The sequence below is a fragment of the Chionomys nivalis genome, chromosome 4 (assembly GCF_950005125.1).
Source record: "Chionomys nivalis chromosome 4, mChiNiv1.1, whole genome shotgun sequence".
In the NCBI taxonomy this organism is placed as follows: domain Eukaryota; kingdom Metazoa; phylum Chordata; class Mammalia; order Rodentia; family Cricetidae; genus Chionomys; species Chionomys nivalis.
The window spans coordinates 119066200-119079340 of NC_080089.1; the positions used below are offsets into that span (position 1 = coordinate 119066200).

At 47.6% G+C, this 13141-nt stretch overlaps 1 protein-coding gene across 1 annotated transcript in view; it reads right to left on the minus strand.

The window, feature by feature from the left end:
* Positions 1–4151: 4151 nt before the first annotated feature.
* Cdcp1 (CUB domain containing protein 1) overlaps positions 4152–13141 on the minus strand; it is a 41526-nt gene continuing 32536 nt past the window's right edge. The window contains exons 6-9 of the mRNA XM_057767605.1: positions 12428–12808; positions 11284–11649; positions 8907–8991; positions 4152–5704 (exon numbers count right to left, since the gene is read on the minus strand). Of these exons, the coding sequence (XP_057623588.1) occupies positions 5281–5704; positions 8907–8991; positions 11284–11649; positions 12428–12808 (1256 nt within the window). The 3' untranslated portion in view covers positions 4152–5280. The remainder of the gene's footprint in view (positions 5705–8906; positions 8992–11283; positions 11650–12427; positions 12809–13141) is intronic.

Genomic DNA, 13141 nt, shown 5'->3' on the forward strand with positions numbered 1-13141 from the left:
ACTCCCCCCACCCCGTTCTTACAGTGCAGACTCTTGAATATACTGGATTTCCTGCCCATCAACACTTGTCTCAGAGGGATTGTGCTGTGGGACAATGGTCTGTATTCTGTCAATTATATTTTAAATAAACCCTGATTGGTCAGTAGCCAGGCAGGAAGTATAAGCAGGACAACTAGACAGGAAGTAGAGGCGGGTCAATGAGAACAGGAGGATTCTGGGAAGAAGGAAGTCCTATTCTGCAGTCCTGACCTGGCCACAGAGCAAGCAAGATGTAACAACTGCCTCACTGAAAAAGGTACTAAGCCACGTGGATAACATAGACAAGAATAATGGGCTAATATAAGTTATAAGAGTTAATAAGCCTGAGAGAATAGACCAATCAGTTTATAACTAATGTAAACCTGTGTGTGATTTCTTTGGACTTAACAACTGTGGGAACCAGGAAGGATAGAAAACTCAGTCAACAGGACTGGCTTTCAAGTGGTAAGCAGATGGACTTGGGTCTGAATACAGTTTTGGGCAACATTCTTTAGATTTCCTTATACTGCATGGAAAGAGATGGGAAGGAGAGTGGGGAGAGAGAAATCTAGCTGTTTTTACTTCCCTGAATTGGCAGGTGATTCTAAGAACTTATTCAATTTGGAGTATATTGGAATTTTATGTGCTCAGGACTGAACATGAGACAAGAATGTTTTCCAATGTGCTTTGCAAACTAAAAGTATCAAACTTATCATACCGTTGTGCAGTTGGTCTGATTGAAAGCAGGGACTAACTTACTCTCAAGCCCATTCTTTTCCCGAAACACGAACTATATGGCTGCCTGCTATTTACAGCCCTTCCTGAACTGACCTGGAGGGTCACACACCTGCAGGGTCTTCTAATGTTTCTGAGCTAATTCTCTTTACCTTCCCTTTTGTTGCTGCTGTCTTTTTACTCTTTTGGGGGGCCCAACACCCAACTCCCAAATAAATCACACATGGAGGCTTATTCTTATGAACGTCCAGTAGCTTGGCTTATTTCTTGCCAACTTTTCTTAAATTATCCTTCTTCTTCCTCTGGGATTTTTTTTTTTCTTCTTTATATCTTATTTTCCTTCTTACTCTGTGACTGGCAGACTCCTTGCCTTCTCCTTCTTGTTCCTCCTTCTCTTCCTCATTTCTCCTTCTATTAATCCTCTCCGCCTTCCAGCCCTGCCCATCCTTGCTCCTGCCTTGCTATTGGCCGATCCGCTCTTTATTAGACCATCAGGTGTTTTAGACAGGCAACGGATCACAGCTTCACAGAGTTAAACAAATGCAGCATAAACAAAAAAAAACACACCTTAAAATAATATTCCCTAACACCCTTTCACCTCAAGGAATGTCCCACTCCATATGTCAATCAAGGCTGTCACTCCTCAGTCAGCCCTCCCCTTCCCAGTCACCACAAGACCAGTCTGCAGGCTCAGTTTCATGGGCATCTGAATTCAGTCCACACACACAGATTGTAGGACACACTGCTGGGAACTCTAGGTTGCCTCTCACCAATAGTAGGTCCTGTAACCCAAATATGAGGCTGGGTTGGGATAACTAAACCTACCTGCCTTAGTCTATCTTGTGGCTTTTAACAGAATGCCTGAGAATGGTTATTTTGTAAAGAAGGGTTATTTGACTTGTGCTTCTAAAGGCTGGGGAGCCCTAGGTGATGGCATTGGCATCTGCTCAGTTTCTGGGGTATGTATATACGTGTAGGTGCACATGCTCATGTATGTATGTGGAGGCCAGAAGATAGTTCAGGTGGCTTTTCTCAGGGGTCCTCTATTTTTTGAGACAAGGTCCTAGGCTTGCGAGTGAGCTACAGTGATCCCCTGTCTCTACCTTCCCAGTGCTTGGATTATAGGCATGTGCCACCATGCCCAGCTTAAAACTCTCTTCTTGATGGGGTTGGAGGATGGTTCAGCATAAGAGCATTGCCTGTTCTTCCAGAGGAACTGAGTTCAATACTCTGGAAACCACATGGTGGCTCCCAACCATCTGTAATGAGATCTGACACCATTTCTGGCCTGCAGGAATACATGCAGACAGAACACTATACATAATAAATAAATCATTAAAAAAAAATCTCTTCTTGGCAAATGCCAACTCTTGGAACTGGGAAGATGGCTCAGTTGGCAAAATTCTTGCTGTGTATTTTAAGGATCTGCGCTTGGATCCCTTGTACCTGAACAGAAGCTGGGCATGGGGTTAGAGAGAGGTCTCAGTGTTAACCCATTTGCTGTTCTTGACGAGGACCCCAGTCCATCTTCCAGCACCCGCATGACAATTGACAGCCACCTATCAGTTACAGGGGATCTGACACCCTCTTCTAACCTCCACGGACACCAGATATGCACACGGTACACATGCATACATTTAGACAAAACACTCATACACATGAAAATCAAAAAGGAAAAGCCAGGCAAGTGACATGTGGCTATAAATCTCGGCACCGTGGTGACCAGAGCATCCCTGAGGCTTACTGCCTGTTGGGGGCATGGACCCCCAGACCCTGAATTTCCTGTAAACAACTTGTTATGCTTGCAGCTGCTCTGAGCAAAACAATTTGTTTTCCTGTGTTTGCAGCTGCTCTGAGCACGAGCCCCTCAGGAGTTCCTGACAGCAGGGGAATGGTTTCTGGTGGGTTTGGCTGGGGTGGCTATCAGTTAAGGATCCCTATATAAGCTGCCTTGGAACACAATAAAGGGGGCATTGTTGAGGAATTCAAGGGTGACCGTGTGTCTGTGTATTTCAATCTCCAGGTCCCTTGCCCGACTCGCAAACTGTCCCATAGTACAGGTGTAGTGTGTAGAGCACAGAGCAGACGTGACATTGCTTTACAACTAGTTTAGTCAAACTGGGAGTTCCAAGTTCCGTGAGAGACCTTGCCTTTGAAAAATAAACTGCACCCCTGCTACAGACCTCAAAATGGATGGCAGAATGTAAGACTTTTTTTTCCCTGCTATGTAGCCCAGGCTAGCCTTAATTCACAATTCTCCCTCAGTCTCCTAGTGTGCGATTACATGTGTGCACTACCACGCCTGGCTGGGACTCATTTTTATTTCAAAGAAAAATATTTGCTTCCCCCAGGGCACAGCATCAAATGAAGAGGGAAGAGATTACGGCACAAAGCCCTACTGCCTGCCCAGTAAATCCTCAGTGAACAATGGGCCGGGAAGCCACTTAGCCCACGTGGAGCCTGCCAAAAGAAACCGCAGCGAACCGGGACCTCCACGGAAGTGGCACAAACAGCAGCCGCATTAAACCACTGGATACACGTTCATTTTGTATATCTTTATTTTAAAAAAAGTATAGGAAACGAATAAGATGTTATCTAAAATGTCTCTACATTAAATAAATTATTTTCATGTATGCACTGCAGAGCTAACCTGTACTGAGTTTACAGCTGAGGGACTCTGGCTTGTCCCCAGGAAGAGCCAACCTTTTCCTTCCATATGTAGCCACAGGACCAGCCGATGGGTGCAAAGGCTGGATCAGCAGAGGAGCCAAGGTGGAAAGGCACTGGGCTGCACACAGTGAGAACCAACACATGAGAGTGAGCTCCCCAATGGGCACTTGAAAGGCAGAAGTCAGTGGAGAACCACCCCCCAGCATGGTGTCTCCAAGTGAAGAAAGGGGCCACAGCTGCCCCTGCCCTTCCTGGAGGGTGGGTAGCACCTTGGGTAGCTGGGTAGGAGTTAGAGGAAAGATGCATGAATAGCACCTGGAACATGATTAAAAAGTGAACCCTCCTTTCCGGAGAGAACTCAAGAGGTCTTGGAGTTCAAACCTTCCAGGAGATCCCCTGAGTGCACTGTCTCAGAGGCGACATGGGCCAGATGATGAGACCCTCTCCAAGGTCCAGGTCCTGAGCATTATGAAGCTCATTTATTTCTCAAAGGCTTGACAGAGATCCTGAACTCTGTAGTGTGCTAAGCTACACTAGCATGGCTTTCTCTCGAGATCAAGGCAGGAGGGACTTTCGCTCTCTCCTAGCTCTGTGATGGGAGCTCTGCTCTTTGCCTTTCAGAATCAGTTTACAGTCAAAGCACATAGCCTCAGAGACGAGGCAACAGGGAAAGATATATCTACATCTATAGATAGGCATATAGATCTATAGATATAGATATATATTTGTTTTTTTTTTTTTTTTTTTTTTTTTTGAGACAGTGTTTCTCTGTGTAGACCAGGCTGTCCTGGAACTCACAGAGATCCGCCCACCTCTGCCTCCTATGTGCTGGGATTAAAGGTGTGCACTACCACTGCCCGGCTTAATTATATATATTTAAAGTATCAAAATTTGTTTAAATGTCGAAGTATTGCTGCAGCCGAGGGAGCCACACACCACGTAGCGCAGCTCATGGAAATTTCTCTTACTCCTAGGAGTAGGGAACAAGGGGGTCATTTCTGCAGGGGGCAGCTGTGCAGTGAAAGAGGACTGGGAAGTCTTTAACAAGTAAGAAATACACACATGCACACTCTTCTGGCTGGGTGGGTCTAGCGGTCTGCAGGAACCACAATGTAGACATCCAAACCAGGTAGCACGAGATCAAGCCACTACACTAGATCAGAGGAGCTTCATTTGGTTTTAAAAGAGGGTCTGACGTGGACCAGCAGGGCCTCCTACTCACCACATACTGGGCAATGACCTTGAAATCTGATCCCCCCTGCACTGACTTCCCTGGTGCTGGGACTACAGGTGTGTGCCATCATACCTTGGTCTATGCAGTGCTGGGGATGGAGCCCAGAGCCTGTGCATGTCAGGCAAGCATTTTGCCAACTGAGCTGTACCCCCAGCTCCACATCCAACTTTTTAAAACATAAAGGACCGCCAAATAAATACTACGACTGTTACTACTACTACTGATAAAAAAGCACACTGTCATTGTCATCCAGAGCACTCCAGTGAGAGCAGACCACAAGTACACCTTCTGGGAATCTGCCAAGTCTCTGCTGCTTAGCATTGAGAATCCAGGGGTCACTGTAGTACTGTCTGGGTGGACCATGTCTCTCTTCTGTCACTGTGGCCAGCCCCAACACAACCTGAGTTCAGGAAACCTGAGCTGTTGCTGGCATCCCCATCAGAAGCCATGATTTTTTGCTCATCACTGGAAGGAGTCCACCAGGAAATCAGGAGTCGGTGGCATCTTGCAAAATCTACTCTTCGGTTGATTGCTCTGCCATCTGACTGCTGTTTAGGACTTCAGTTTTGCATGTCTCAACGCCTGGTGCCACATCTCAGCAAAGTCTTTGGAATGGGGCCCAATTATTCTTCTGTCTCCACTGGCCCCTGGGTGTTGAGTAAGGGGATGTCCGTCTCCCTGACACCCACCTCCCCCTTGCTGGGGTGTGAAAACGTGTACGGTTCACTCTCAGACTCAGGAGGGCTACTTGGGGCTGGCTCATCCGCAGTGAACTTTGCGGTTGGGGTCCTGGAAAATACTGGGGGTGGGGAGGGGGGACAGTCCCCCATGGGGCCCTGGAAGGGCCGGTAGGTGTCCACCTCCGGCTGGATGAAGGATCCACCGGAGTCTTGCAGCAGGTGCCCATACACCATGGTGTCGTCGATGACGGCGTACACATGGGAGTCATTGTCCTTTCGTCTTTTCGGGAACTTTTGAGCCTGGGGCACCTGGGTATTGACATTGCCATTGTAGATACCCACAGCAGGGCCCTTGTTGACCTTCTTCCTGTTTGTAGAGGGCGACAACAGAATGTGTCGGATGAGTGACATCTCGCCCAATCCCTGAAGCCTATCAGCATTTGGAACTGAAACTGTCTTAGGGACTACTCGGAAGCAAATAGCCGTTGTCTCAGGTTTCCAAGGCAGAAATTGAGGAATCATAAATGGAAGAGGTGGTTTAAATGATTTTGTTTGGACTTTGACAGACTATGGGAGAACCAACAACAGAGATACCTTGTAATCCCCCCTTCCTTCCCAGTAATAGGGATACACAAGCCTTTCTAAACCACATCAGCTCAGCATGCCCAGGTCAGCCTTCTAGAACACTCAGTACTAGCCTGTAACTAACGCTGCTGCTTCCCTCGCACAGAGCAAAACTCATTAGCTAATTCCTGTTAATATCCACGACTCAGGGGGAGAGAAGGGTACAAATATCCGATTTTCTGCTAGGGCTGAGGTCAGAACAGCTCATCACTGGCTGAGTGGCTCTGTCCCTGTCCCATCAACAGCAAGCACCAGGGGAAAAAAGTGCAGACAAAAATCCAGGATTTGGGTGTGTGGTGCTCTCTGATGTTCAGATGTGGACAGTTGTTGACATATCTGCCTTGGGCACACAGCTCTGCCTTCAGTGAACAAAGCAGCCAGGACTTAGACAATAGCTGACTCAAGGAGGCGGTCAGCCCAGTTAGCATAATGGGCAGCTCACTAATCCTGGGCTGTGCTTTCCTGAGGTAAGAATCCATCTGGCATTGACCAGCTCCCCGGACTCTCGCATGAGGCCTCCGCAGATGTCCCTTCCCCATGTTCTCACAGTGCCTGGCTTTTCCCTCGACCCATAAATCGTAGAAACGGCTGTTTTGCCCCTGGTTTATCCCCAGTATGTTACATGCATGGGTCCTAGTGCCAAGGATACCCACAGCAAGCACCCACAGCAGGAACAAGTTCAGTATCACTAATTCCCCTTGTCCTTGCAGAACCTGCCCCTGCACGTACGCACGCACACGTGCACATACACACACACACACAACTAAGGGGCACGGGCTTACGAAAGCACATCAGACAGAAGCCTTGTGCAGCTGGAGATGACAGAAAGACTTCCTGTACTGCAAGTGTCAAGTCAATGGGGAAGAGTTTGGAGGAGGCATGATGGCCGGACTCTACCTCTTAACTAAATCCCTCCTCCCCACTAGGCACCTGGGGACTCAGGGTTAAAAGCATGTCTCCTACCTGAGTAGGACATGCTGTGTACCCTAGACCAGAAAGTTTCTTCCTTTCCTATGTAGTAATGTGCATTTCACAGGAAAAGGCTTCTCAGACCAGGAGAAGTCCAGCATTCCTCAACATCTTTAAGACAGTTCCACTGGACATCAGGAAATTTCCCAGAGCCATAGTGAACTTGAAAAAAAAAGTTTAGGGACTGAGTAGATAGTTGGTAAAGTGCCTGCCGTGTAAGCATGAGGACTGAGGTCAGATCCCCAGCATTCGTGTAAAAAAGCTGGTTTTGATGTCATGCATGTAAAATCCCAGTGCTGAGGAGGAGAAGACAGGCAGGCTCACTGCTGAGCCAGCCTGGTGAGGGACGAGTTTGATTCCCAGGACTCACATGGTGGAAGGGAGAGAACTGGTGTGGGATTCCCCTCTGCACGCTGTGAATATGTTTAAGAAGCTGCTTTGGGCCTATGGTAGCACAGACTAGAACAAGGCGGGAATTCCAAGCAGAGATACAGGAGAAAAGAAGGCGGAGTCAAGGAGACGCCATGTGGCTGCTGAAGGAGACAGACAATGGAAGGAACTTTACCAGTAGGCCACAGCCACGTGGCGATACAGCTTAATAGAAATGAGTTAATTTAAGATGTAAGAGTTACTTCATAAGAAGCCTAAGCTATTGAACAGTGTTGTAATTAATATAGTTTCTGTGTAATTATTTTGGGTCTGGGTGGTTGGAAAACAAGCAGCCTCCATCTACTGAGATACTGTCCTCTGACCACCAAACATGGGTTGTGTCACATGCCTGCGAGCAAACATGCGCGCACGCGCGCACACATACACACACATACACAAATAATAAAACATAATAAAAATTATAAAAAAATTTAAAAACTTGATTTTGAAGAATGACACCTGATACTGTCCTCTGGCCTCCGCAATATGTCCAGGACACACACACCTCATACTCACACTGCCAAAACATTGTCTTTCTAGAAGGTTCAAATCATGCTAAAGTAAATGGAGACCTCTTTTTGGATCTTTATCAGACGTAGGAGAGTTGATGACGTCTGATGTCAAAGTAGACTTAATTTAAAAGTCATTTATCTTTTCAGCAATGAAGCTGCTGTCCTGAGGGAAAGGAGATGAGGCAGTTAACCAGGCCCTGCTTCCTCTTAACTCTAGGGCTACCTTTGGCACTGGTCTTGAGTCCCCAGAGAAGCACAAAACAAACAGCTTGTTTAAGAAACTATAGCAGAACAAGCTAGGGCAAAAAGGCTTCTTTTCCCTCCAGGCAGCAGAGGGCAGTGATTCCCACTAAGATCACTCTCCCTACCACCAGCTTAATAAGCAAACATGGGGGACTTGTACTGGAACCAGGATGTTACGTGGGAGCGCACGTGCATGTGCGTGCGTGCGTGCATGTGTTATTCCACCAGGTATGCCTCCCCACCCTCTGAAACCGTAATTCACCCTTGGTAAGAATATTTAACGTTGATCTTTTCAGGGAACTAGGAAGCTTTTTGCTAACATCATTGACATGAACAAAGCTGGGTATGGTGACACATGCCTGCAATCTTATCTTAGTGCTCAAGGAGGTAGAAGAGGGTCAGGAATTCAAGGCCAGCCAGGGATATATAGGACCATGTCCAAATCCATGCATGCATGCATGCATGCATGCATACATACATCCGTCCGTCCGTCCATCCATCCATCTATCCATCTATCAATCCATCCATCCATCCACCCATCCATCCATCCACCCATCCATCCATCCATCTATCTATCCATCATCCATCCAACGCCCGTCCATCCGTCCATCCACCCATCCATCCATCATCATCCATCCATCCATCATCCATCCATCCATCCATCATCCATCCATCCATCCTCCCATCCATCCATCATCCACCCATCCATCTATCCATCATCATCCATCCAGTCTGTGTATATGATCCAAGGAAGCATCAGAGCAGCCAAAGACAGCTAGAGAGTCCACTTACTTCTTTTTCACACAGCAGACGATGAGTACGAGGGCAAACAGCAACAAAGCTCCGCCTCCTACTGCACCAATGATGGCAGCCAAATCTGTGAGCAGAGATGGGAAGGCACAGGAAGAAACAAGAGGGTTAGCATAGGGAAGAGCTTGATAAATCTCCAGCCTCCAGCTTCTTTCCTTCTGAACAGAGAGGCTAGAAACTGAAGGGGACTGGGTCCATTCTGAGCCTGATCTATTTTGGGGGGTTGGGGTTCCAAGACAAGCTTTCTCTGTGTAGCCTTGGCTGTCCTGGGCCTCGGTAGATCAGTCTGGCCTCAAACTCATAGAGATCTGCCTGCTTCTACCTCCCACGCACTGAGATTAAAGGTGTGCACCACCACTGCCTGGACAGAAACACTTTCTTTTTCTTTGAGATAGGGTTTCTCGTACACTTATTCTGTAGAGCAGGCTGGCTTCAAATTCACACAGGTCTGCCTGCCTCTGCCTCCAGAGTGCTAGGATTAAAGGTGCTGAACCTGATCTTTAAGGAAACTGCCAGCTAGTACACTCTCTATGAGAGGAAACCACACAATGTATAAAACGTCTCCGTGGAGGCCACCCATGCTAGTCATGCAGAGTCTCCATGGGTATAAAACTCAAAGGCTCTGCATGCATGTCTGCAGTTTAACTACTCCATCTGAGCTGTTTGGTGCATGCTTATGAACCAGTGTTGTCTGAGCTTCTGACCCATGTTACGAACAAACAAAATAGTTAATGTCTAAGCCAGTGGTTCTCAACTCTCTTAATGTTGAACCTTTTAATACAGCTCTTCATGTTGTGGTGACCCCCAACCATAAAATTATTTCGTTTCTACTTCATAACTGTATTTTACTACTGTTATAAATCATAATGTAAATATCTGATATGCAGGAAATCTGATTATGTGATCCCTGTAGGGGTTGTGACCCACAGGTTGAGAACCACTGGCCTAAGCCAATATAATTTGAAGTAGTTTGGACGTAGCACATGAAACAGATGAGAGTGGGGGGGGGTTGGGGGGAGGTCACCTACTATCCACCTGTTGGCTACTCCTGGCTTCCACCAGGTGTGCTCCCTGGTAACCAGGCTGTCTTACAGAAGCAGCAGCAGAGAGGAGAGCGGGGACTCAAACGTTGAGAATGAAGGACAAAGCCATTTCCTCTGAGCTGTCTTTTCCCATACTGCACAATGGAAGAAGAGCACCGAACTGAGCAGGATCCACAGTAGACAGGGATTTAGGATTCCTGGCTTGCTCACCAAGAAACAAAGGCTGAGAGTCACAGGACACAGAAATAGGTGACACAGAAGGAAGGCAGGAGAGGAAGAAAGCCCAAGGAGTGACCTTGGAGCTGGGAGTTCTTAGTGGCTTTTGGTGAGCTCTTCCTCTCTCTCCGATGTGAGATGTCCTTCTGTATATGTGTTGTGTTTATTGGTTGATGAATAAAGCTGTTTAGGGTAATGGCTTATCAGAGTAAAGCCAGGTGGGAAATAAGAACAGAGAGAGAGAGAGAGAGAGAGAGAGAGAGAGAGAGAGAGAGAGAGAGAGAGAGAGAGAGAGAGAGAGTAGGCTGAGTCAAAGAGACACCATGTAGCCACAGAAGGAGAAAAATGCTCGCTGGAACCTCACTGGTAGGCCACGGCCTTGTGACGATACACAAATGAGATATATGCCTGAGTCATCGGCCAAACAGTGTTGTAATTGATATAGTTTCTGTGTGATTATTCATGTCTGGGTGGCTGGAAAAAAATGAGCGGTCTCTTACTACAGCTCTCTCCCTCTCTCCTTTCCAGGTCCTCATATCTTTATCCTCATTACTGAATCCCTGATTCCTATTCCTTTACTCTACAGATGAAGAACAGAGGAGTGAGAATTCCCACATATCATGGAGTCAAGAGAGAAGAATGGTAGCAAACTGACAAAAAGCATCCAGGTAAGTCAGGAGAATGTGGCAGAAGATGCAATGTGCATGTTCCTTCCATGCTTCCTTTGGCCTCTTGTGCATCTGAGCAGGGCCAGCTATGCAGCAGATAGTCAAGAACCTCAATTGTTTCTGATGATTTTGTCTGGGACTTTTGTGAATAACAGAACATAGCCAAGATCAGCAAAGTCTTGCAATCACCCGGTACTGCCTGCAGATCAATGAGTGATTGAGCCTGAGAAGCCCAGGTCAAAACACACTTGCTCAGTCAATGTGTGAACAATAATAACAAATGCTATATGATAGCTGACTGATAAACCAATACTCAGGACTCAATCTGGTGTTGCTTTTTTGTTTTGACTTGCCTCCAAAACTTGCTCCCTGCGCCTCAAATGCCAATTGCCTTTCCTTCACCATCTCTGGGAGACTCTGAAAAGTCCTTACCCACAGTCCTGGGGGTGAGAGTCACCCAGAAGAGCAGATCTAGCTGCTTGCCATTCATAGGGCTGCAGTTGGAGATGTTAACCCAGAAGCTGTGACGATGGAAACTTGGCTTAGGCAGCACTTCCTCCTCCAGGCTGAAGATCTCCTCTGCCCGGGTCTGCTGCTCCTGGATGATCATGTATGCACGTCCCGACTGGCAGACCACGCCAGAACGCTCTTTGAAGAAGGTCAGACAAGCCACCTGGTTGCTAGGCACACTGATGTTCCAAGACACAGAGGAGAGGGCAGGCAGGCCACGGTCCCAGTTGGGGGTCCTCAGGTAGACCTTGTTTTTGGGGTCTGGGGTCACTGTGAAAATGCCTTCTTCTGCAGGAAAGGGTAGAGATTCGGACAGATGTTGTTAGGAAAAGGGGATAGTATGGGAGATGCTTAACAGTCCACCCTGCGCCATGCAACAGAATTTTCTGCCCTAAGTGGACATGTTCTATGTTGTTCAGTAGGCAGCCATTATCCATGTGCATCTGTTGAACACCTACTGTGTGCCCACTGTGACTGAGTGGCACAGTCAGCATCGGAACCTTCCCCCATGGCTCAGCCACCAGGCCACAGCGCTATCGGGAGGACAGAACCTTTAAGGGGTCAAGTAGAAGTAAGTTAGGTCACTGGTGGTGGCACTTCTTTTGTTTTTCTTTCTTTTTTTTTTTTAAAGATTTATTTATTTATTATATATACAGTATTCTCAGTACTGTGCCTGCAGGCCAGAAGAGGGCACCAGATCTCATTACAGATGGTTGTGAGCCACCATGTGGTTGTTGGGAATTGAACTCAGGACCTCTGGAAGAGCAGGTGGTGCTCTTAAACCACTGAGCCATCTCTCCAGCCCCTTCTTTTGTTTTTCAAGACAGGGTTTCTCTATGTAGCACTGACTGTCCTAGAACTCACTCTGTAGACCAGGTTGGCCTCAAACTCACAGAGTTCTGCCTGTCTCTGCCTCCCAAGAGCTGGGATTAAAGACATGTGCTACCACAACTGGGTTGGTGGTCAAATCAACATAGTAACCAACATAGCATAAAACAAGATGCATTGAATATCTAAGAAGGATGGCTAAAAGGGTCTCGCAATGGGTGAGCAAGGGACCACCTACCTTTGAAATACGGTATGAAGGACACTGTCAGGCCTTGCCTGGAGACCTCTTGTTGGAAGCTGGGGGCATATGTTCGCAGGGTCACAGAGCTGTTTTGCTTCACCTGGATCTTCTCAACAGAGCCTCCTGGACAGAAGGAGCCGAAGTACAGGTCCTGGCCAGGCGTGGTGCTGGCCATGAGGTAGCCGAAGCTGGTATTGCAGGGCCTCTCACGCGTGTTCTGCTGCAGCTTCTGGCTCGGCACCATCATAAGGCTGAGCCTGCCCTTGGGCATCAGCAGCTTCCAGGAGAAGTCGTGTAGCTGCACAGGCAGCTGGAGGATGTCCCTGGGCACCTGCAGGTGGAAGGACTTCCCGTAGCAGTAGTGGTAATCCAGGCAGCCTGGAAGAGAGAACTAGAAGTATCCATCTGCAGGGTGGGGTGGGGAGCCTGGAGTGCGCCCTCCTCGGCATACAGGCTGACCTGAGGCCAGAATCTGGGGGCTGCCTGTCCGCTTTCCTTCCTCCGCGTGACTTTTCATTAGCTTTTCTGTCCATCCCCTCGCCTCCTCTTGTCTACTAACATTGCAGCCGAGCTCCTGTGAGTACTCAGGACAGAAACACTCTCTTCTTGTTTGTATATTTCTTTGGGATGCTACGGCACAAGCCTCTACCCCAATACGTTCCCACACTTCTGTGTCATATTGGAGCTGTACGTGACATCATAGCCAGCTTG